Source organism: Ailuropoda melanoleuca, chromosome 12 (assembly GCF_002007445.2).
Source record: "Ailuropoda melanoleuca isolate Jingjing chromosome 12, ASM200744v2, whole genome shotgun sequence".
Taxonomy (NCBI): Eukaryota; Metazoa; Chordata; class Mammalia; order Carnivora; family Ursidae; genus Ailuropoda; species Ailuropoda melanoleuca.
In genome coordinates, this window is record NC_048229.1 from 54,909,750 (window position 1) to 54,934,609 (window position 24,860).

General features: G+C 41.0%; 2 protein-coding genes across 6 annotated transcripts in view; one reads left to right on the plus strand and one right to left on the minus strand.

Annotated features, from left to right (window-relative positions):
* Positions 1 to 15,121, minus strand: part of PSME3IP1 (proteasome activator subunit 3 interacting protein 1) — a 33,794-nt gene extending 18,673 nt beyond the window's left edge. The window contains exons 1-4 of one of the 3 annotated variants that reach the window (XM_011219291.3): positions 15,016 to 15,121; positions 3,712 to 3,853; positions 3,096 to 3,194; positions 2,567 to 2,688 (exon numbers count right to left, since the gene is read on the minus strand). In XM_011219291.3, the coding sequence (XP_011217593.1) occupies positions 2,567 to 2,688; positions 3,096 to 3,194; positions 3,712 to 3,838 (348 nt within the window). In that variant the 5' untranslated portion in view covers positions 3,839 to 3,853; positions 15,016 to 15,121. The other 2 variants (XM_011219241.3, XM_019794311.2) reach the window with 2 other exon arrangements.
* A 166-nt stretch (positions 15,122 to 15,287) lies between these two features.
* RSPRY1 (ring finger and SPRY domain containing 1) overlaps positions 15,288 to 24,860 on the plus strand; it is a 43,734-nt gene continuing 34,161 nt past the window's right edge. Inside the window, exon 1 of one of the 3 annotated variants that reach the window (XM_034672912.1) lies at positions 15,288 to 15,435. The gene's annotated coding sequence lies outside the window, so the exon portion shown is untranslated. The other 2 variants (XM_034672911.1, XM_034672913.1) reach the window with 2 other exon arrangements.

A 24,860-nucleotide genomic window follows, 5' to 3' on the forward strand; every position in this document is an offset into this window, starting at 1 on the left:
AAAGCATAAGCCATTTTTCCCCTTAGGTTCCTCTCCCCCTAAAATGCTTTAAAAACACAAACACACCTCAAAAATTTCAAAGAATTCATTAGATGAGGCATTTTTTAAAATTACATAGTTCTTACATATAATATTGCTAAATGCTGGTTTAATCTGAAGAAAACAAGAGCTCTATTGTTTATATGGCACAAACCACAGTTTATCTGCCTTCACGAGTATCACATTATAAAATGTATCCTATTTTAACAATCAAGCAAAGCCAAGAACCAGCTCCTGATTTAGAGCTTCAATAAGCAAATAGCTAATCCTTCAGTTCCTATCTCAACATGTCTCTGGGTACCTGCATGGTATTAGTGCATTATGTATCAGTGGGTTGGAAGGCATGCTTCTCCTCAGTTTTTCCAGACAGTCGGAACTTACCAAGTTTCCAACACTGGGGCCTCTCGACTGTTGCGCTGTAATGTCAGCAGGGCAGGAAAGTTTCTTTCACCCTACTGCAGCAGCCCTGTTCATTCTTCCCTTTGAACCAAAAACTGAAGGGCTCTGCACATTCATACCAAACCAACACTACTCTCCAGAATGCTGCTTTGGGAGACACTCTACATCTTATTTGCCAGCCTGCTAAATTAAGCACATAAAACAAGACATAATTCTAGTGACTGGTGTAATTAACGTAACTCCTGAAGGGAAAAAGTCTGGTGCCTGACACAATTCAATACCTCTATCTGCCCATCTCTACAAACGTCAATGCACACATTATTCTAGAGTCACCAGGGAAGGCAGTGGAGGAGGGGAGCTCCAGAACAGTCAGCAGCAATCCTACAGCTGGAATTGAGGTATGACTTTCCGATCTTAAATGTTATACCAGAATTCCACTAGGAAAACTGAGACTGGAAACCAAGTCTTTTGCTACCAGTTCAGAGCAGGTTTTGCTGCCCCTTATCTCAACCACTGTCAGTCACCTTGATTTAAACCAAATACCTGGGAATCAGTCCACGTCTTCTCCTCCATAGACCTTTAATGGAACCTCCTGCATGCTCCCTTGCAAAAAAAATACCAACTAGCACATACATGCAGTTGTATCATCAATTTTAGAGGTAAAGCCTGTTCAATCACACTAGGGAGGTTATTCAACACATAAGCCTGAAATATTCAAATAAGACTTCTCATAGGAAAAAAGCTAGGGTGGCTTCATTAACCTCTCCTAAGAGTCATTCATTAATTTTTTCACATATACACTGAGAACCTACATGCCAGGCACTAGGGAAATCAGTGGTGACTAAGTCCCTATTTTTATGCATCTTACCTTACATTCCAGCAGTAAAGAGGCAAACAAACCAGTAAGCAAATTAAGATTTTCAGATAGTGAAAATTACTATTAAAAAGTGACATCATACACAGTAACATGGTTCAGTGAAATGTTAGATGGGGTGCTTAGAGAGGTCTCTATGAGGAGGGGAGATGGTAGCTGACACCCAAGTGCTATACAATGTCAGCCTTGTAAAATCTGAAGGCAGAGCATTCCAGGCCAAAAAACAACAAATACAAAGGCCCTGAAATGAAATCACAAAGTTCAGTGTGAGAGGAACATAAAGAAGGCCAATGGGCTGGAGTACAGTGAACACAAATGAGTAAGTTCAAGACGCAACAGGAAGGTGGGTTGGCCTAAATAATGCAGGGCCTGGTAAGAATGTAGACTTAAGTCTCAATGCCACAAGAAGCCACTAGTGTCTCAAACAGGAAAGTGACATGATTCCACGTATGTTTTCAAATGTTCCTTTTGACTGTTGTCTGGAGAATGAATTGTTGCGGACAAGAGAAGAAGCAGAGACTAATTTAGTGGTCAGTGGTCCCAAGAAGCATGGAGAGAGCTGAACAGCACAGATCTGGAGCACATTTTGGAGGTAGTTTTTGGCCCAGGCACCTGCGGGCATAGGAATGCCATTACTGAGATCGGGAAGAGTAGAAAAAGAAGAGGATGTAGGGGCAAGGGCAGTGTGATGAGTCGAAGGTAGGGGTGTGGCACATAGAACTGAGAATTCGGACTCAGCCAAGTTCTAAGCCCATTCAGACACGCAAGTGGAGGAGAAAAAGGCAACGCTGAGCCAAAGTGAAGTCATCTTTGTCATTTTCTCTACCCTTCTGTGGGGAGAGACCTGCCTACACCTCTAAGGAAGGTCTTAATAAGGACACAGGAGAGTTGCTAAATATTTCCTTTTAAAACTCAGAAGCCAATTTCTCCCCTGGATGAGTTTACTGCATTGCCCATCTGTTTCAGAGTCTAATCCCACAAGGCAAAAATACCCTGGTACTGCCTATTAGGATTTAGGCCTTCAGTTAATCCTAAAGGATCTGGACTTTTGATTGCAACAGACTCTCGCATGCTACAGGACTCCATCAATCGCTGCCAGTGATTCAGTCACAGGGAGACCAGTGCTGAAAGGGAACTCAGGGGTCACTAGGTAGAAAAACCTTATTTTCATTTGATTTGTGGAGAAACTCAAATCCACAGACGGTGAAGAGAAAACAGACACCATACAGATTTCTCTCAAAGTACAAAGGATATTCTGTATTCCTTCAGTTCTTTCAGTTCTTCTTCTCTTCGTTGCTTTTCCAGGAGTTCCTGCTGCCGAGACACCTCATCAAGGAAGTTAGTCTCATCTTCATCTAAGCCTCTTACCATGTTTTCTGAGGAAATAATTGAACAAGGAACACTTAGCAAGCTAAAGGGAAAACAGTAAATAAGACTTTTCCTTCTCCCCCCCCCTTTTTTTTTAAATAAGCAGATCCTTTAGAGGATTAGAAGAAAGAATGTGTAAACACCTCAGCTTTTGGGGAGGTAACAAGGCATAAAACCAAGGCATTTCTCCCATTACCAGACATGAGCACAGAATTAAAATGGGTATCTTGAGCTCTAAACAAAAATGTTCCATGTGGTGTAGAAGGCAGAAGACTGTCTCTTCTCCACCAAATGAACATCTAGAGACTAGATAATCAAGACAGTTCCATAGCTAGTTGCAAAAAGTGTCACGTGAGGCCAAAGTGCATCGAAAGGGCCCTGCAGAGAGTGCCGGACTCTGTTTTTGGAAACTTACTGAATTTGAACTGCTCCTCATACTCCTGCTGCTTCCTGTCTTTCTGTTCCTGTAGCCTTTCATATAGAGACCGAGGGTCATAAACCTCCTCTGGACATTCTGAAAGAAGAGGGAGGGGGAAGAAAAGGTACATACTTTAGAATTTTTCACATTATTTTCAAATCGCAAAGGATTTTAAAGATAAAGTCAAGTCTCTGCATGATCTGAGGGCAAGGATAACACAAAAATAGTACAAAGTCCACAGCTTCCCTCTGGATCTCAAAAAGGGGCCAGCAGTTCTCAAAGGCAGCTATCAATGTCAATAGGGCCCATGGCCTGAGACAGTTAACTGGATGGAGGGCCAGCCCAACCCTACACAGCAGCCACGTTCTCAGTCATTCAGATCCTGCATTCACCTGTACGGATGGAAGAGACTAGCAGAATCTTCTGGAAGGCAGGTGGAGCGGACAGTGAGTACCCTGGTTCTGCTCCCGGCCACAGAGGCCTTACATAGGTTCCTGTACCCCTCTGAGCCTCAGTCCCCCTACTTCAAAGTGAGGACATTAGTACCTACTCCGAAAACTACTGGGAAGATCAAAGATCATCATGTTGAATGCCAGGCTACAAGCCCATATACCTTCTGGATCTTCAGGTTTTCGAACTTTCTCCCATTCTTCTTGCCTCCTTTTGCGCCGTTCATCTAGTTCTGCCTCGGACACAAACCTCTTTTTGATAACAAGATTACCATCATCCCCTCCATCCATAATGGAACAACGGGTCTACAAAAAACAAATGAAACACTTCAAATGAGAACTGCAATTAAAATTCTAAAGAGAAACAAGGAGCTTTAGCTCTGTCTCACCTAGCAACAGACCAGCTCAAAATTCCCTCCAACCTTGAACTGAAGAAATCTTTGAGTAGTTTAATTTATAGATCATTGGTGAAAGCACATGATTGCATTTTTCTTAATGTATCAGGCAGTTTTATTAACATTTATGTTATTTATGAAGTCAGTGAGAGGACCTGGAATGATTGTCATTACAGGCTGTTCCACAGTAAATCCGACACTGCAAATACTTCTTGGGCCCTCTCTAGACAAACTGGCCTCGTGGGCAACCTATCTTTTTCTCAGATCTCATCTTCCTTTATTTCTGTGACATCTGACATTGTTCCTTCTTCAAATTCCTGTTCCAGGAACATTCCACTACCTCCATTTGCATGTTATTGTTTCCAAGTGGATTCAGAATAGAGAAACTCAGATATTCAAGGAGGCTTGGAGATGAAGTCTAGTCTGTACAGCAGGGAAGGGATACGTCTAGAGGCACACAAACCCCAAATGGAGAAAGTGAGACTAGAGCCCAGACCTCCCAACTTCAGGTTCAATGTCCTATGCACTAGCCTACACTGAGTCCTCCATCTCTTTCCTGGCCTGCCTTCCTGTGAGCTACAGATCTATGCCATTAAAGAGTCTGTCTTCAATCCTTCTCTTTTCTCACTCCCACAGTGCCCTCAACCACTTTATGCATATCTTGATGCACAAGATTCCCAAATCCCAAATCTAGGTACTTCTACCTGAACCTCTCTTCAGAAGGAAGGGAGAAGGAAATAATGATAGAGTGTGCATTAGTCCTTTTAAGCCTTTCTGCTTTTCTTCGCTAATTTCTTGCCTTTTGAAGAAATGTGGAATTAACTCTCTACTCAGACATGTTATATATTCATAGAATTATACCCTAACAAGGAAGCAGATATTCTGTACATCAACTCAATGTCCATTCCAAGATGACCCCTAGTAACAAAAATAAGTCACCATTGGGACGCCTTGGTGGCTCAGTTGGTTAAGTGTCTGACTCTTCATTTTGGCTCAGGTTATGACCTCAGGGTCATGAGGTCAAGTCCCATGTAGGGCTCTGTGCTCAGCATGGAGTCTGCTTTTAAGATTCTCTCCCCCCTCCCTCTGCCCTTCCTCCCACCACTTGCGCTCTTGCTCTCTCTTTCTCACAAAAAAAAAAAAAAGTCTACTGACAGCACAAAAATAAAGTAGCTGCCATTTACTGAGCCTCTTACCATGCACTAAATACATTTTTATGTGTAGTATTCTCATTTATGTTCTCATTGATCTATGAGAAATATCTCTTTACAGATGAAGAAATGGGAGCCCAGAGAAGTTAAGTCACTCTTCTAAGGTAATTAAAGGTGGTGAATGGTAGAGCTGAGAATAAAATCCAGGTCGGACATAAAAAATTCATACTCTTATTCACTTCACCATCCCCCTCCCCAGAAACCTGGGATCCTGGTTGAACAGAAGGACATGTCAATTTCAGCTTTCTTCGTATACCAAATTCCAGGCTGAAAATGTTCGTGTAAACATTTTCATAAAGATGAAAATGGAAGCTGAGAAAACAAATTCAAACATTCCAAACAAGAGAATAGCTTCAGCCTAAAGCCCACCGCAGCTAAAGTTTAGTTCAATGTAACAATCCTGAGAGAGAATTTTGAAATTCACTAGAAAGAAAATTAATTCCACTGGCAGAAGCCATTGTTCCCACCTAAAGCCCACAACCTGGACACTCGTGATTTAGCCTCACTCAATGTCTCCAGCCAGAGGCCTGTTACAGAAACAGATTTACTCCATCTCTGCTAACCATGCCAAAAATTCCTCAGCTTCTGTAGAATAACCTCTTACGAAACAAGAGCCAACATATTCTTAAATGTCTTAACTTAGGACTCATGAATGGGAGAGACACACTGGACCCTCGATGTCCCCCCTTTTTTTATCCTGTTAGCTGGCTGCAGCTCTCCTCTCTCACCCTAAATTGGCTATCTGGTTTCTTCCCCTCACCCTTATTTCCTGGTAAATAATTCAGAGTGGGTTAAGTCCTTATGTTCCACCTGATATGATTCTCCATCCAACATATGAATACCACACATACCCAGATTTTCAATCAACCCATATTCTAAAACTTCAACAGGGACCAATGTACTCACTCCCAGGCAGCTGATTCCCTAAGTAGATCTGACTGGTAGGGACAGTTCTTCCTTAAATCAAATTGAAATCTGTCTCCCTATAAATTCCACACATAGGTACAATCCACTGGGACTACAGAAAAGGAGCCAAATCCTTTTTTTCAACACGACAATGCTTCAACTGTTTGAAGACAACTCCCACGTTCCTCCTAATCTGTCATTTTTCTGGGCCAAACATACCTAGTTCTTTTAATCTCATGAAATGGAGAAAAATAATAGTGTCTCCAAGCAGTGAACTTATCAAGAGTGCTTAGAATTTAAACCTGGGAAATAAATATTAGGATATGACAATGCCCTGCCATTCCTATTAAATGCATCTCTTCATTCTCATTCTACATTTAGAAAAAAAAATTATATATATACATATAATTTTAACATTGAAAAGTGGGCCAAAATGAAAAAATCTAGAATCTCACGTTTCCATCTATGTAAGAATGCAGACTGTATGATTTATTCTCATAACTCAAAATTAAGAAAGTAAAATCATTAATTTTCACGGCCTGCTGAATTTTTGGAAAAGGAAGAACCTACCTTCACTTCACTTAACTTTAACAAAGATCCCTGAAACTCAAGGGACAAAGCCTTCAAGATACACGTGCAAAGGATCTTAATTTGAAATATAAACTCTAGAGAAATAATAATCTTCCCAATACTTAATATTGGGAAAAGATAAACTTATGGGACTCCAAGAAATTCTTATTCTCTTTCTCATCTTTTTCTAAGTGTTAGAATTCAACTTTTACCCCGAAGGGTTGAGTCTGTGCTATTAACCATCTTTCACACCACAGGGACAAAACCAGAAATCAGAGATGGTTACCAAAAATGAAAATAAAGCACACTGAAAAAAAGAAATTGAAAGACAATGGCTTTAGAATTTGACAGAGAAACTACTGCTCTCAAAGGGATGGTTCCCCGAAAACAAAGTCAAAACTAATGAATACTTAGGGAAGTATAATCCTGATATTCCCTTGATCTCAAAATAAATAAAACAAGCTAGATGGCCAATCTAACTATAATGAATTTCTATGAGTTTAAAAGGGACAAGACTAGATACACAGACTGCTCTATCCTCTCTTTCCACACTTTGCACATCTTCCACAAGTCCTCATTCCTTCCTTGCCTTCCACACCACCAGTGGCACTCCTGGCATTCTGGTCATCTTTCTACGTTAGAAGAGGTCAGAGATAGGGACAGAAATGTTCATGAACAAGTGGCCACACTCCTGAGTATTCTGGATAATGTTCAGGATATTCCTTCTCCAGAAATTTTCAGGTTTTTTCAGGATTCAAAACGTCACTGTCCAATACATACTGCCAAGAAGCAAGCTTCACTTCACACACCTTTCACGACCTAATCCAATCCTCCCAGTATATAACAAGTACCTTCTGTGCTGGTCTCCTTACACAAGGCAGCACAGGTAATGATAAATACTACACTCCGTCTGAAATTCAGAGACCTCGGTTCTGCCAGTTACAAGTCGTATGCCATGGGCAAGTCACTTAAGTCCTCGGAGTCCTGGTTCCCTCGTCCACAGGTTATACTCACCAGTGGGAATTAAAACAGTCCAGTACAACAGGGAGCTTTTGTAAGGATAAACAAAGTAAATCATGCAAAGCACTTAACACAGTGTTGGACACACACTTAAAAAATGCTTTGAAAGGTTGGCCATTACTATAAAGCACTAAAGCTAAGCCCTGGACTGGTTAGAGGAGTGAGAGAAATACCATCTGCACTCAAGGAGTGGAGGGGAAATAGATCAATGATATAAATGTAGGGATTAGATATATAATACATAAACAAAGGGATTACATCAAATGAAGAGAAATTTGGAAAAACTTACATGTATATATAAATGGGTAATTCTGTATTTTCCCTTTAGCATGGTTCTCTATTTTACTGTTTTATTTTTTAAAAAATTTTATTTATTTATTTGACAGAGAGACAGCCAGCGAGAGAAGGAAGACAAGCAGGAGAAGTGGGAGAGAAAGAAGCAGGCTCCCAGCAGAGCAGGGAGCCCTACGTGGGGCTCAGAGGCTTAACGACTGAGCCACCCAGGAGTAGGGGTGTTTTTTTACTATTTTACTGTTTTATTAATCATTCAATTTAAATAAACTGACATTGTTCTCAATGATGACTTCTACGTCCAGCACTGTGCCAGATTCTACGGGGTGCAGAGAGGAAATCAACTTTAAAAGAGTTAGTACTCTGGGGGCGCCTGGGTGGTGCAGTCGTTAAGCGTCTGCCTCCGGCTCAGGGCGTGATCCCGGCGTTCCGGGATCGAGCCCCACGTCAGGCTTCTCCACTGGAAGCCTGCTTCTTCCTCTCCCACTCCCCCTGCTTGTGTTCCCTCTCTCGCTGGCTGTCTCTCTCTGTCTAATAAATAAATAAATCTTAAAAAAAAATAAAAGAGTTAGTACTCTGGGATGCCTAGGTGGCTCAGTCGGTTAAACATCCACCTTCGGATTGGGTCATGATCCCAAGGTGTTGGGAATCCTTGCTCAGCGGGGAGCCTGTTTCTCCCTCTGCCTGCCGCTCTCTCTGTTTGTGCTCTCTCTCTCTCTCTCTCTGACAAATAAATAAAATCTTAAAAAAAGAGTTAGTACTCTTAAGCTAGTTAATACCAGATAATGGTATATATAATGAATTGCCAAAGTGAACGGTACAAGTAAGAGACAACAATGAAGGGCATAAATATGGATCAATCCCATTTCCCAGGCTGAAACCCAGATGTGAACCTAGACTCCTTCTCCCTCAATTCACTACATCTCATCAGTCACCAAGTTCTGCTGTTTCTACCTCATAATGACCTCTTTTTAATTATCCTCTCTTTTAAGAGAAGAATCTTTCTAATCTCCTCCTTTCAGGGCCTCATCCAGCAAGAGCTACTGCGATAGCCTTCCATTAGCCTCCCTGTTTCTACTCTAGCCCCTACTCAAGCCATTTGTAACTCGCTGCAGCACTTATCCATTGTGTTTCGTCATTTGTGACTGTTCCAGTGGCCTTTTGTATCCACAGTGCTTATTAGCACAGTGTCTGGCATATATTAGGCAGATAATAAATAGTTATTGAATAAACCAACCATGAAGAGAATTTGAAGAATTTAAGCAGGGAAGAATGATCTCACATGAATATTCCAAGGTATTGTCCAATTTACGTTATAGAAAATGGTAGACATTACGTAAGTATTTGCTTAAGCTTCTATGTCCCACAGGGAATTCTATTCAAACACGACAACACTGTGCAGTTGGAAACACATGACCAATAGTTAAATCACTTTCCTATATTATATAATTGATGTCTTCAAGAATAACTCACTACTTTCATTTAACTTCAACTGACTAAAAAATGGTCTGTTACACTGATGAATAAGTATTTCCCCACACAAAGCATTTTTCTTTGAAGAGTTCAATTTTCATTGGTTGTTTATTCTGCAAGAAGGAGGTGATGAGTACCTGCAGCTCATTTACCTCATTCTGGAACGCAGCAAAAACTGGAAATTAAACTGTTTATTTCTAATTCCTACTGCCTAGCTAAATTTTCACAAGTCTTTTAATTTTCCCCTTCGTTTGCTAGAATAATTAAAAACAAAACACAAAGCCCGGGGGTCTGGGACTGAATTGTAAAGATTCATGTAGGAATGAAGAGGATTTATATTGGGAATATTCATTTTGTTCAGTGTGTTTAATTGTAAAAAGAATACATGCTGTCAATTTTCCTTTTGCTCACCTAGCTTTTTTATTTCCGAGGTGATTCAAGTCTAATTATCAAACTCAACATTTCAAAAAGGGTTATTTAAATTCTTCAAATAGGGACTTCATGGAAAACCAAAACCATACTAAAAAACACTTTGTCCAAACTTAAAAGTTTCAAACTGACACAAATAAAGAACATAGTTTCCAAATTTGCTTGACACCAAAAAAAACAAAAGTTCTTATATTTCAGGGGCGCCTGGGTGGCACAGCGGTTAAGCGTCTGCCTTCGGCTCAGGGCGTGATCCCGGCGTTCTGGGATCGAGCCCCACATCAGGCTCTTCCGCTATGAGCCTGCTTCTTCCTCTCCCACTCCCCCTACTTGTGTTCCCTCTCTCGCTGGCTGTCTCTATCTCTGTCGAATAAATAAATAAAATCTTAAAAAAAAAAAAAAAAAAAAAAAAAAAGTTCTTATATTTCAAGCCAAAGTAACTGTTAAACACTGCACTCCTGTGTTTGTACTAGAGACTGTGGTATTTAATTTCCAGGTTGGTGGGACAAAATGGGCTCAGTGTCTTACACCGCATGCTATATACAAGATAGAAAACGTAACACTGCTACCCCCAGAGTAATTGCTATTGCTGACTTGAAAAATTATGCCATTTACCTAGTGCCATGATACAAGTTAATGAGATCTGGCTTCCTATGGAATTGAATTCTGTGATGGCAGACTACTTAAGTATTTACATCACTGGCCACTACGCCCTCCTAATTCTAACATTAGATAGACTGCAGTATAAAAATACACCAGGGGGAATCAAATTTCTGTGTTATGGTGTTCTAAGGCTTCTCGTTGGGTAGCAAAACAATAGGTCAATCTACTTTCCTTCTGTCAGTAAATATACTTAAGTACTGCCCTTCCAACGTTTTTACCCTGATGTTTAAGTCACATGGGACTTCAAAATGCAGGACAGCAATTAAGAGGAATTTGCCATCTGGCAAACTCAACTATATTCCAAATAGATAGCTTTCTGGCCAGAAGTCACTTCTACCAAGCCACAGTAATTCAGATCAAGAGGGCTTTCTCTATATATTTTAAAACTTGACAACTACTAACAGAAAACACTACTAGCACTTATTACTAGACAAAGTAATCTTCAATCTAATATTAAGGCTTATTTAACATAAGCCAGTAGCAAAGCAGACTAAAAGACTCTAAACATCAACGTACAACATAAGCAACTTCATTCATGTTTAAAATGTTCATTATAAAGAGCAATTTGTAGTAATCTTCTGGTTGTCCAGGCATCTAAAAAACCACATGCAATAAAAAAATATTTTTAAACCTATATATACATTTAGCTTTCCATAGCACAAGAACAGTCTCATCATATGTGCTTTTACTCTGAATTCATCTAGATGCACTGGAAGAAAAAGAGAACTTGAAATACTGATCCCCTTAGCTGATCCTCAGTTCCCCAGTTCATGTATGCCTCTTCGGGTCTGAGCACTTCCCTCACTGCGTATGATTCTAATATTAGTTGTAATTTTTTTTATACATTGTAACTCCTAAATGCAAACCAGCTACTTCACGTGAGGCTCAAAGGAAGAAAAACAGCATCTGTTTCAAAGCTGGAGAAAAACCTGGCCATGCTGGAATTTTGCTGTGCCGGTGTACCTACATCCAATATGGTGCCTCCCTAAAAGATTTTTGAAAGTAGCTTTGATTATACACTATTTTACCATCCGGGCTGGCTTTGGAACCTAACCCACACTAAATTATTACTCCCCCCACACCTCCATCCCACTAGGCTTTGTGTAACTCCTCTCTAAGACCGAATTTAAGGGGGGGGGGAAGGCTTTGCATTACACAAACCAGTCAAGGCCAACTAACTCATTCAGCTGTATTGTTGAAGTCAATCTTGACAGGGGACCTATTATGTGCAAGTCACAGAGTGCTAGGTGCTCAACTGGCACTCTACTTTTTAGCAAATAAGGAACTTGCATTCAGAAAGAGAGATAAGGTTGGCACATAAGCAATTTTAGGAAAAGAAAAATGAGGTTAAATGCCGTAAGAGAAAAAATAGAAGCTGAGCACTGAGGAGTTCACAAAAGGAAGACTGGAAAAAAGCATCAGGGAAACTTAACGTTGACAGTGGCTGGGACACTGCATAGGTAACAGTGGTGGTAATTTTAGGTATACAGAGAAAAATGATCTTTAACTCAAGATTCCCTGAAATCACAAATTTCACATTCCAAAATCAAAATGAAAGGGGGCTGGGGCACCGGGGTAGCTCAGTCAATTAAGCGTGGGACTCCTGATTTAGGCTCAGGTGGTGGTCTCAGGGTTCTGGGATTAAGCCCTGCAGGCTCTCCGCTGGGGATGGAGCCTGTTCAAGATTCTCTCTCTCTGGGGCACTCAGTCATTAAGCGTTTGCCTTCGGCCCAGGGCGTGATCCCTCCCGGAGTCCTGGGATCTGTCCCGCATCGGGCTCCTCCACTGGGAGCCTGCTTCTTCCTCTCCCACTCCCCCTGCTTGTGTTCCCTCTCTCGCTAGCTGTGTCTCTGTCAAATAAATAAAATCTTTAAAAAAAAAATTTTTTTTTAAAAAGGGGGGCTTTCATTTCCAGAAATAGTGGGCTAGGTAGTTGAAACCAATCCTCTACCTCTATGATAAAAACAAACAAAACCTGGAAGAAATTTTTTAAATAATTCTCAAACAGAGAAGCTAACAAGATAGTGAAAAATTTGACCAAGGGGCACCTGGGTGGCTCAGTTGTTAAGCATCTGCCTTCGGCTCAGGTCATGATCCCAGAGTCCTAGGATGCAGTCTCTGCTTCCCCCTCTCCAACTACCCCTGCTTGTGTTCCCTCTCTGGCTCCCTGTCAAATAAACAAATAAAATCTTAAAAAAAGAAAAAAACTGGCCAAAACCCAAGAAAAGGTGATACCAGAAGTGAAGTCCAATATTCAAAGTGGTTTTCATACTGAGGATTTCTCTGACCTTGAAAACTGCTGTTTTGAAGCCCTTATGAAGCAACAGAAACAAAAGTCAAAGCCAGGAATCCACAAAGGGTGTAGAATCTGATAGCCACCTCCTTCTCCATCTTAACCTAGTACCCCAAAGAACTAAACTGTCAAGGTAAAGGTGAAGTGGGAAGAAAAACAGCAGGAATAATGAGCAAAAGAAAGAAATCCAAAGGAAATTCACAGTGAAATTAACACACATAGATATAAAACAATGCTTACTGTGTTTAAAGAAATAAAACAAGCCTCAAAATTAACAGCAGAGAATAAGAAACTGTAAAACGGCATAGCACATTTGAAAAAGGACCAAATAGAACCTCAGGAACCAAAAAATAACTGAATTTAAGATTTCAGTATAACAACAGATTAGAAATAACTTGAGAATTAATGAAGAAATTATCCAGGATGTAGTATGGAAAAATAAAAAGGGAGTAAGAGACACAGACATTAGAGTGAAACACGGTCTGTGTTAAATCAGCAAAGGCGATAAACTGTATATGAATATAAACTCGCTGAGAATTTTACAGAAGTAATGAAAGACACTAATCCACAAATTCAAGGTCTGATAAACACCAAATCCAACAAAAACACATCCACAGTTGGATATATCATGAAAATGCAGAAAACCAAAACCAAAGAACAATCTTTAAAACACATCGTAGCTACAATAAACAGTGAAACTGACCATATTTAAGAATTGAAGACAAAGCATTTTCAAAAGGTGGTCAATAGTGAGCACACTGAAAGTTGTTTAACTCAGCTGCCCTGAAGGCATAATTACAGTATGATGGAGTCTATGGCAGAACAACACGCTACAATTAGTTCACTTACCAGCTATGTGGTTTTCAATATCTGAGGCAGCAGCTTAACTCTAACCAAACATCAAGATTCTTAGAAGGAGAAAGGGAAGACTGCTAACCAGGTAAACAGTCTTGAGATAGTTCCTCCTGGTTGTAAGGGATTTAAAGCACCAACACTTCAGCTGAGAAAAATAATTGGCCAGCCTCTGCTTTCAGACACCTACAAATTGAAAACAGCTCCTCTCACGCTCTTTGTAAAAGCTGCCTTTATCTCAGCTCAATTCCTTGTATCAAAAAGGAGTAAAAACACTGATTCCTTTCAAGAATTTCAGAAGCTGTGCCCTCCAAACCATTTTATGGGGTCCCTGTTAACACATCAGTAAGCCAAACAGCTGAAGAATGAACAAATCTTAACTCACAGCTGGTACACAAGAGGTCATTGGGAATTCTGACCACCAGGCCCGCACTTGGCTTCCCCGGGTCCCAAATCCAAACCTACTCAGTCACACTATCTGGGGGTAGGGTCAGAGAATCCGCATTTAAAAGGGCCGCAGAAGATCTTGTTTTCTACTAAATTAAGAACCACTGCTCAGAACGAGTAGGTCTCCACATTTACACCTGTGTGCACAGACATTCACGTGGGCAAATAACTCTCAAACAAGATCCTTCAACCCTCGGTCTTAGTTTCCTAAGTTTTCTTTTGCAAAACGAGCTCGCTGGCTTGTTATTTTAAGAAAATGCACTAGAGCACAGCAAATGGTACAAGGTACATAGTAAGTTGTGTCTCCCATCCTACATTTGCGTTCTGTGATTCAACGATTTCCAGCCAGGCACTCCCACATCTCCTGAGTAGCCTGGAGCCGTTCCAAGACCCCGGCCAGAGAGCCCGCTCCTCCCTTGGAGCCTGGGTGGTCCCACTTAGCAGAAACGGTGGAGCAGAGCCGACAAGAGGCCCCAAGTCCCAAGACCGCTAGAAAGGGTCGGGATGCTTCCACACACGACTTGGGAGGCCCTCCCGCGGGCTCTCTCGGCTGCCCTCAGGCTGGGCCCTAGCAAGCCCCTGGCCCCAATGACTCAGAACACTGGGCAAGTGCGCAGACTGAGAACCGGCCTGGCCCTAAACCTCACACTAAACGTAGCCCCCCACCTCCTCAGCGAAGAAGCTGGAGCCCAGGTCTCTCAGCCAGGCCAGGGCCCAGGCCGCACTCACTTACCAGCGTGCGGGAGGCAAGACCCCCTCACCTCGGCGGCGCCCACCCCAAACCGCCACCGCTAAGACCGCTCGCTCTTTAGGACAAAAAAAAAAAAAAGAAGAAGAAGAACGGAAAGAAAAAAAGAAAAGAAAGAAAATAGCCTTTGTTTTTGTATTCCTTTTGACCCTTCAGGGCTTCCTCTTCCTCACCGCCACAACAAAGTTCCGCCCCGCTTCCGGCGGCGTGACCCAATCCGCACCCCTCTTCCTCCCCAGGAGACAGATGGAAATCCGGTGTCCCGAAAGCTAGCCAGAGAGACTTGATTGGGCCATTCGCAGCTCAGCAAGGGGATTGGCCAGCTCGCGCTTGGGGGGCGGGTTGAGCCCTCTGATCACGTGGTACCTTCCCTGAACTATGATTGGCTGTCAGGGAGAGGGCTTGCCACCGAGGAAGGGGCGTTTCCTAGGGGACTGAGGGAGGGCAGGGGCGGTGCGAAGCGGGGGTGGGCCCAGTGCGTAATGGCAGCGCCGTGGCCTCGCGTCCATCTTTACCGCTCTCTCGGACCTGTCACAAAGGAGTCGCGCCGCCACTGCCGCTCTCTCCCTCGGGTGGGCCCGGAAGCTGGAGAAGTCAGTGCCGCAGCCCAGCCGCGCTGCTTTGGGAAACCACTGGGGACGCGGAGCGGGGGGGGATCCGAGGGCTGGGGACGTCCGTGAGGGAGGGGAACAGCCGCCCGGGTTTGCGGCAGAGAGACCGGACTGGGGCCGGGGGAGACTCCGGGAAGGGGCCCGGGAGGGAGTGGCGTTGGGCAGAGCCCAGGAAGCAGCCCGGAGGTTCTCCACTGAGGCCCGCGCTGAAGGCGCCTGAAGAGGTACCTGGAAGAGGGTGTTCCCCTTTTAGGGGGTTCGTGACCCGCGGAGGTTGTTGGGGGTCGCCCTTCCGAGGAGGCCGCGGCTAAAGGGGCCCAGGTGAGAGGCAGGTAGCTCTTGGGAGGCTCCTTATATTTAGGGGTGCTCCTCACTAGTGTCCTGGACGGGAGGGGTAACGGGAGGAGGCGCTGGGAGGGTTTTCTTTTGTGGAGTTAAAGGTTTAGGTGGCACGGGTGGGAGTCGGACCTTCCCCTGGGAGATATAGAAATGCATTGGGGTCGAGAGACCGCTCAGAGAAAGGGACTAGGAGTTGGGAGCCAGAGCTAGCGGATTCTTTTACTCCGGAGGCCCGATGTGAAAAATGGGTAAGGGCCCTAAGGAGAGGTTGTTGCTGAGCGGTTCTGGAAAGCAGAGACCACCATCTATAGGAAAGCCCGCGTGGGGAATAATGAGAGGGAAGCGGTAACGGCAAGGGTTTTCCTATCTGGAGACCGACCTGTGTCTTAAACACAGGATTCAGCTGTTTCTGGGTGTAGTGCAGGTGGGTTGGGGGGGGGGTTCTATCCCAACAGCACCTTTTGCGTGACTCTAGATGAGGCTTTTGTTCCTACCTGGTGCCTCAGTTTCCCTTTCTTTGGGGAGGGAGAGCGAGGCAGAGGTGGTTCTCTGAGACTGTCCAGTTCTATCCTGTAGAGCCGTCTGAATGAGGCTGCTCCCCCTGGAGTGTTGTACTTTGAACTTTGGAAGGCTGGAAGTGTCTATTAGTGACTGAGTCGAGTCCCGCAGTTGTCGAGGCCCTTCACGGGCCATGTACGCGTTCTTAGACGGGTAACTTAATCTGTTGGGTCTCTTCCGTAAAATAGAACAGTGTGTGAAGGTACTCTCCAAACTACAAGCTGTGCAAAAGTAAAGTACTGTGATTCTACCACCAAAGGTGTTGAGGAATAAAGCGATGGGCTGTCTAAACTGTAAAGCAGTATGTAGATGTAAAGGATTAGCATTAATACAATTGTTGATCACCTGTGCTTCTGGGAGCCATATTGTACTGAAAACCTCAAGGTTCCGGGCTTTCTAGGTCATATTATGATCTAAATCCGTGGTTTCAGCCCCTGCTTAGATGGAAGTGGAGGGATTTCCGGTTTTTGCTCCCAGAGTTTTAATTTACTTTGAACTTCCTTCTGATGGTGCTGGCAGGAGGTAGCACTATAATATAATCTTTTCCCCCAGAAAATTTTTCTCTGACTGCTGGAATTTGATCTCAATATTATAAACCACCTCCCCTTTTCGTGTGTGTGTGTGTGTGTGTGTGTGTGTGTGTATTACCTTTGGGTGTCTACATGTAGTGAGTATCATGCTTCCTCTCTCAGTTGTGATTTTGTAGATGAGACCTTTTTTCCCCCCATGAATATTATGCCTTTCTGGGTTCTGTGGTGGCTTCAAACTATGGGTTATGAGGCACATTAGCAATTGCTTTTAAAATTCTCTTCTACAGTGGTTCTTTTTATTTCTCACCATATATAGAATTTGCATTTCCTGGAATGACATCTTGCTTTGTAGCTCCCCCTATGAGGTTATAAGATGATTGTGTCCATGTATGACATTTTCCTAATGTTTGGTTAGTGGCATTTGTTAGAGCTGGTTTTCCAAATGTTGGCTAATTGGTGATTTTTGAAGTTTGGTTTCTTTCTTTCTTTTCTTTCTCTCTTTTTTTTTTTTTTTTTTAACAAAAAGCTGGCTTGCATTTCCTGTTTTTCTAATTTTATATTCCATGGGTCTTAAAAAAAAAAAGTGCACTGTGGTGATTTTGTGAGCTTTCTGATTTCCCAGGATACATGCTGTCCTGACCTACTGCTTAATGCCTGTGTCCTGCTTTTGCTGTTTTTACAAACCCTTCATTATTTCTGTACTTCATGATTATTTTTAAGTTATTGATTAGGAAGTGTTCCAGCATACTCTGTGTGGACTTTTTTCTGATTTGTCAACAAAATGACTTCTCCCTTACTAAATTAGCCAAAAATCAAGGGGAAATAAAAACTTAGCATTCTGTGTAAAACTTTGTTATTCTGTAGTGAATAGGGAAAAACAACAGCTCCGAAGTATGTTTTGGCAAGAGAATAACAAATCGTTGTGTGTTCCTGAAGTGCTTTTCCAACAGTCTGTTTCTACTCATGAGTTCAATCAGTCTATCAAGAATTACAAAAATAATGGGAAGTAATTTTTTTAATGAAGGGAGAAGTCATCCTTTAAAATACATCCTTTAAAATACAACTCACCTTGATACTCTAATATCTATATAGTTTGAGAAATTATTAGGAATTCCTAAAGATGGTAATGACTATTACCACTTTAAATTAGAAGTTTTCTGCTTTGTGGTCAGATCCTTGTAAAGTAGATGTGATAGTCACAGGGCTGAAAAAGTAAATGGAAAATCATTAGGCACCACAGATGGGAACCACAATGGAACCAGCAATCTATTTCAAAGAGTTATTTGGGGTAGTAAACTATCACTTGAGATTCTCTTCAAATATTTGGCATTTCTGCATTTACCATTGAGTTTAGATAGTTTTTTCCTTGTGTACAAGGAAAATTGAAAAACAGAAAAGTCAGGAAGTAGTGAATGCTAAAACTTGGGCCACAGTCGTTAGGAGACTTGTACAATTTTAGGAATGCGAAAGAATGACTATTTTCCCTTTGGCTTATCTATTCAATAAGTCAGCTTTTGATACAGCTTTTGAAATATGATTAGGAAAAAAGGTACACATTGTTAAATTTTACTCTCTGTCCATTTCAAAGGGGTATGCTTGCTGGTTAAATATGTAAAGCATAGTTAACTATAGATAACTATATAACTGTGTGATATATACAAGGCTAAATGAGGCAAACATTTTGTAACTAGTGGTTGGTAGAGAATATTCTCCTTTCTGAGTTTTTGAAAATGAAGAATGCATTTGAAAAAGCAAAGAATTGATGCACTCCTTAAGTTTGTTAATGAATGAACCCTGCATATAACTTTCTTGTTGCCTGAAATTATAGTTTCCAGGCATAATTTCATGGGTCTTATACACATCAAATAGAAGGTTTAAACACCTTACTTGGCAAGTTTATTATTACCTCAGTTTAAATGTTTCAGTGTTAGTTTTTTCTTACCTTCTACCTCCTGAAGCTTCCTCTCCTGGGCTCCCGGATGCAGTAACTCTCCAAGTATGGCTTCCACTCCACCCTTCTTTGTAAGAAGTATAGCTCCTTTTTTCAGTTCTTATTGCTTCATAGTTATTCATACTTACATATGCCTAAGGGCTACTTATAACCTACCAAATGAATTGTTAAGAATTACTGAAACATGGTATTCATAAACCAAAACTAATAAAACATTAGAATTTACTCTTGTCTCCCAGTGTCTGTGCTGGGAAATGTGGCACCAGTGCAGAGCTTTTTTTTTTTTTTAAAGATTTTATTTATTTATTTGACAGAGATAGAGACAGCCGGTGAGAGAGGGAACACAAGCAGGAGGAGTGGGAGAGGAAGTAGCAGGCTCATAGCGGAGGAGCCTGATGTGGGGCTCGATCCCAGAATGCTGGGATCATGCCCTGAGCCGAAGGCAGATGCTTAACTGCTGTGCCACCCAGGCGCCCCCAGTGCAGAGCTTCTTAACATGTCCTCTGCAGAGTGGGGCTTCCTGCCCTATTCAGAAGGGTGCTTATTTGGGATCATCCTTAGTATTGTCTCAAATGAATCTTGGGTTTCCATTGTGCTTCCTAACCCCCCCACTGAAATTACTATTAGTTTCATCTTTATCAATTTAATTTATGGGCTTTTGGTTAACCTTTTACTGTGTGGTTGGGAATATTCACACCAACAATGTTTTGGCTTATAATTTAATGCACACATGAATGTGTAGCAGCGCAGATATAAATCTTCCATTCCCCTTTTGCTAATGCTGGTATATATAGTCACCTAAAAACTTGCTTGTAAAAGAGATACTTGAAAGTAAGTTCCTTTTTCACTGGGAAAATGGTAGAGGGAGAGGCCTCCACCTCCTGGACGTGACGCTTTATCCATAGGCTTCTATGGCATGTACTGTATCACGGGTTAGGTGCTCAGTGTTGCTATCCTTCATCCCTTTACCAAGAGCATGAGGGACCTCTTTACATCTTTGCTTGGCGCCTGGCATATAAGCGTTGGATTTATATTTATTGAATGATGTGTGAGTTTTTCAAAGTGATAACTCCTTCAGAAACACTCAATTTTTACAGATTTTAGAATAAATTCACTTAAAATACTTAACTGACTACCTGTTAGTTTCTAATAGGCATCCAGTTGAGTGTGCAGTTGTTTTCAGATAATGCTTTAAGTAGATCTCTTTAAGGAAAGTGTTGCTATTTATGCTGTCAACACATTTTGTTTTAATAGCAAAGAGTTCTCTGTAATAGTAAAGTTCTTTTCCTTCCGATTTGTGTATCATGTATGTGTTTAAATAGCAGATCTATATGATTTCCTGTTACCTGCCCTCTTAGGGGGGAAAATCTCAAATAGTATGGAGTACTACCTTTGTTTTTCTCCACTGTACTGCAGCCATCATTGGCGCTTACCTCAGTTCCCCTGGTAGTATTTCCTTTCTGGGTTCAAGGCAAATTTTTCAATCTTTGAGACTAGGCAAGTATTATTTACTTTTCCTTTTTTGCTGTTATTTGCTTCTGGAAATTCCTTACTTTATCCCAGCCCTAAATTTTATTTCTTGTTACATTTTTTGAATGCTGAAAGGATTTGCCTTTTCTCCTTTGTACTGTTTCAGGTCAGGGCTGTATTCTGTAATTTGTTCTGCTAAAAAAAAAAAAAAAAAAAAAAAAAAAAAAAAAAATCTCACCTGACCACAGGCACTACAACTGAGTTAAAAACCTTAACATTTTAGGAGAAGCTTTTTCAAGATACTCCTCCTGTGCCAGATCAACCATAAAAGTTAACTATTTACCCCCCCAAAGATGTTCATTAGTCCTCTTTCTTCCTCTTTTTTTCTTTCTCTTTCTTTCTTTCAAAGATTTATTTGAGAGAGAGAGAGCAAGAGCCAGCACGAGGTTGGGGGGGTGCAGAGGGAGAAGCAGGCTCCCCGCTGAGCAGGAAGCTTTATCCCAGGACCCTGGGATCATGACCTGAGCTGAAGGCAGACATTTAACCAACTGAGCCACCCAGGTGCCCCAAAGACATACTTTCTTAAACTAACTTCTGTGCATAGCAGAAGGATCAGAATCACCCAGTGCTTTTCTCAGACAGCGTGAAGGTTAGTTAGAACCCTAGGGATAAAAGTACCCTGTCTGGCTTAAACCTCAAGTGGCAGTGCCATGCTGATAGTTTTGCACACCTAGGTGACATGTAAAAATATCTTATTATCAGAACTGCTTTTCCTTTTGGAGGAAAAGTGAAGTTACAACCAAATATTTCACAATCTTCCCCTTTTGCCCCTACCCCCCCCCACCAGAGAATATCAGATGCCTTAGCATCTAGAGACAAAAACACCCTTGTTAAAATATATTCAGGTGGTTTCTGTTTCAACTCGCAAGTATCCTTTGACAGATAATACACTTTTCTTATCCACTTATTGTACTACACCAAATAATCAATCTTGTTGACCTCCCAGGTTTTCCCCATTTAAACACAATCTTCAGCCAAAAAAAAAAAAATCATGGTCTTTGAGGTGTCCTGTAGAATATTTTAAAAGCAAATATATTTATGGGTAGATTTACCTTGGTAGGGTTTGAATAACATAGGTATATACATTGGACAAAACTTGGCACATATATGCTTAAACTTGCATATTTCATTATATGTAAATTTAACCTCTAAAAATTTACTGAAGTCTAGTTAGTGATGCATGCTGAGTGATTTAGGGGGACGTATACTGATGCCTGTAATTTACTTTGAAATGCATCAAAACCAATTAGATGGACCAATGATGTACAGAGATGGGTAGATGTGTGATAAAGCAAGTATGACAAAATGTTATTGTTAGAATGTAAATGGTGGGTATATAGGTGTTCACTGTAAAATTCAACTTTTCTGTGTTTAAAATTGTTCATAATAAAATGTTGAGGGGGCACTAAATGTGACACTGGAAGTTACCACTTGTAATACATTCACTGCTTTAGGATAAAATCCAAAACATTTTCTAATGAAAGAAAACCATTAAAATTTCCAGTGTATTACATGTTGTTACTGTTCATGCTGTAGGATTTAGTCTTCGGGAATTGGGGAGTGGATTGGAAAAAATTACGGCATCCTGTAACACTGTTTTGGAATAATGAGGCAAAGATGACAGCAATAGTAATTTCATGCCCAAAGTTTGGTATTTCTTCCTATGGCCATTCATTTAACTAGCTTCTCCTTTCTTGGCAGCATAATCCTGAAGTCTTATTTTCAGAGAAAAGAAAGTGTTCTTAATGCCACTGAGCTGTATTATGATTGAATGCAAACAAATATTTGAAGAGATGAATCATTGGTTCCTGGACCATTGTCAGACAGGGTTAGACCAGTTGGCCAGATGTCTCTGTGGTGAACTGTTTATGATGGTAGAGGTCTATGTGTTGAGAACCAGACCTCGCCACTTTAACACTAAATTTACTGAGAGGCTCAGTTTGATTTTTTTTCCTTTCAAAGCAGTTTTAAAGTAGATAAAACGTAAAAATTGAATAAATCATAAGTGATACAGAAGTGGAAAAAATAGTCTTCGCTTTCTTTTGTAAAAGGAAATGCTTGATTATAATTATGCTCTTGCAGCAAAATGGCTATGAACAGTATAATGATTTACAAAGCATTGCCATTTAGATGGTAAAAAGTGTCTCTACTAAGCAGTGGCATCCAGCAGTATCATTATAATCAGTTGATGATTGCTACAGCCACAGATCTAATCATTGTGTCTATTTAAATTATGTGACTAGCTTTTTTTTGTTCTCAAAATTGAGACTCGACCAATCTAATGCTAAGTAGTCTTCAAAGTTATGGGGAAGTATATAGGTATTTGAGATGTTTTGCCTAGTCCATTCAGCCTGTCAGCAATTGAATGACATTACCCATAAGCAGGGTACCATTTCGGTTCTTTATGGTGCTTCATAGCGTGGATCTGGTGGGTAACACAGGGAACTATTTTATTCACTGTGTTGATATGTACTGTATGTAATCATTATTGGATGTAACTGTATTCTAATGGTTTTTTTGGCTGCCTTCTCCAAAAGGCTATGTTCAAAGATAGTCTTAGTTCATTTTTCTGGAAAGGGAGATAAACCTTTTTGACCCCAGATGAATCACTCTGTAGTGTTTCAGTTTGTCCCTTCATTCCATCAGTAGGTCCTGCCTGTTGTGACAGGTTTTGTGTTAGGTTCTATAACACAATGATTTCCAGGCCTGGCCACCATCAGAATCAACAGGACAATTTTAAGAAAACACTTGCTTGGGCCACATCCTAGAAATTTTGATTCTGAAGATTTGGAGTGGAACCAGGAATTTGCATTTTAAGAAGTACCTAAGCATTTCTAATGCCCATTGGCTTCGGGATGATTAAGCTACAATCCCTTCCCAGGTTCTTTGTCTGAAAGTATAGATAAGTAAAAATTATTTTAGTACAGAGTAGATGAGAGCTATAAAAGATAACTTCTTTAATTATCTTAGTGGTCTTAAATCAGGTCTTATTCCAGAGTCCACACATCCCAGATTATTTAGTTACTCGTTTTATAATAACATCTTGCATTTTTGGTTCCGGTGCGTTAGGCTCTGTGCCACGTTTGACATGCTCTATTCCATTTAATCCTCACTGTAGTACTGTGTAAGAACTATTATTATCTCCATGTTTTAAAGTGTGTCAATAGCCAGGGTAATTAGACTATGTAGCTGTAAATATTGCAGGGCTAGGACCTGAGCCCAGTCTGTCAGACGGCAAAGCCTGTGCCCTTGCTGGAGTGGCCTCTGGCATCCTGTAGATCTGTAGGCTGAGTGTTACTGTTTTAAAACAATGGTCCTTGGGAAGAGGACCACATAGTGTTTTTTGGAATGAGATAAAACAAAGCTGTGTAAAGTATAATTGTTTAGTTTCATTACCCAGACTTTTGCCTAAAATATTCACAATTTGTTCCCTGAGAAAAGTACCACGAGTGATGAAGATTTCCAGATGAAAAGCTATATGTTCTTTAATGCTGAATAAATCTAAAAGGTCAAACACTTTGTTCATTAATGTGCCCTGCCTTTAGCTGTAACCCTCAAGATTCTCTTTATGTTCGTTCGTTTCAGGAGGTTTTTAAAGATGCCAGCTCTTATTTTTTTTCCTGTATGTTTCACAGACTTTCCTTTGAAATGCCTCACAGCTCCTCCCACCTAATTAACCTTTTCCTTACACCTGGTCTTTACAGTTAGTCCTTAAAAGAGAAAGTCTTTGGTTTTAAAATATTTGAAAGCTTTATTTTTTATTATTTTTTTTTTACTTTGTCTCCTCCTATGACAAATTTTGTAGTTGGCATCATCTTCTGGGTCATTTAGGGAAAATAACTCTTGGAAGAAACTGACCTGAACTATACTGGAATTCAATATGAAAATGGGGGGGAAAGCCCACTGAATTGTTGTCGTCTTCCTCCAAATTTAGTCAGATTTTTAAAAAATACCTGCATGTATTAGGTATCTTCCATTTACTTTGGAACTATAATAAAAGGAAATCTGCATAGATTAATTCTTTATCCAGTTTAGCCAAAATTTTTTTGGATAAAATGAAGTTTAAGAATCTGAGATTCAACAAACTTTTTTAAGCCACTACTTTTCTCATAAGCATTCCCAACATTTCTTGTTACTCTAAATAGCTTTACGGGTGTTGGTATTAAACTATAAGGATCCTCTGTTCTCTGGGACTTAATCTCACCTTGACATTCTCAGTTCATTACCAATTTTTTCTAATACTTGATTGGTCTCCCTTCCTTAAGTATACATACCTTTCCCAATTTAATCTGTCTGGTTGGACTGAATCTACTATTTGCATGTCATGCCTGTCCCAACTTCCATTCTGATCTTGTGGAAAGGCTCAGAAGCTTTAGAGAGGCCAGTAGAATTCCCTCTGCTCTAGTAACCTTGATACCATGGAGCAGTTTAGGGTGAGAAAGCGCGTGGCCAGGAGATGAAGCATTCCCGAATAGAGTTCCCTTGTATTGAATCCTGGA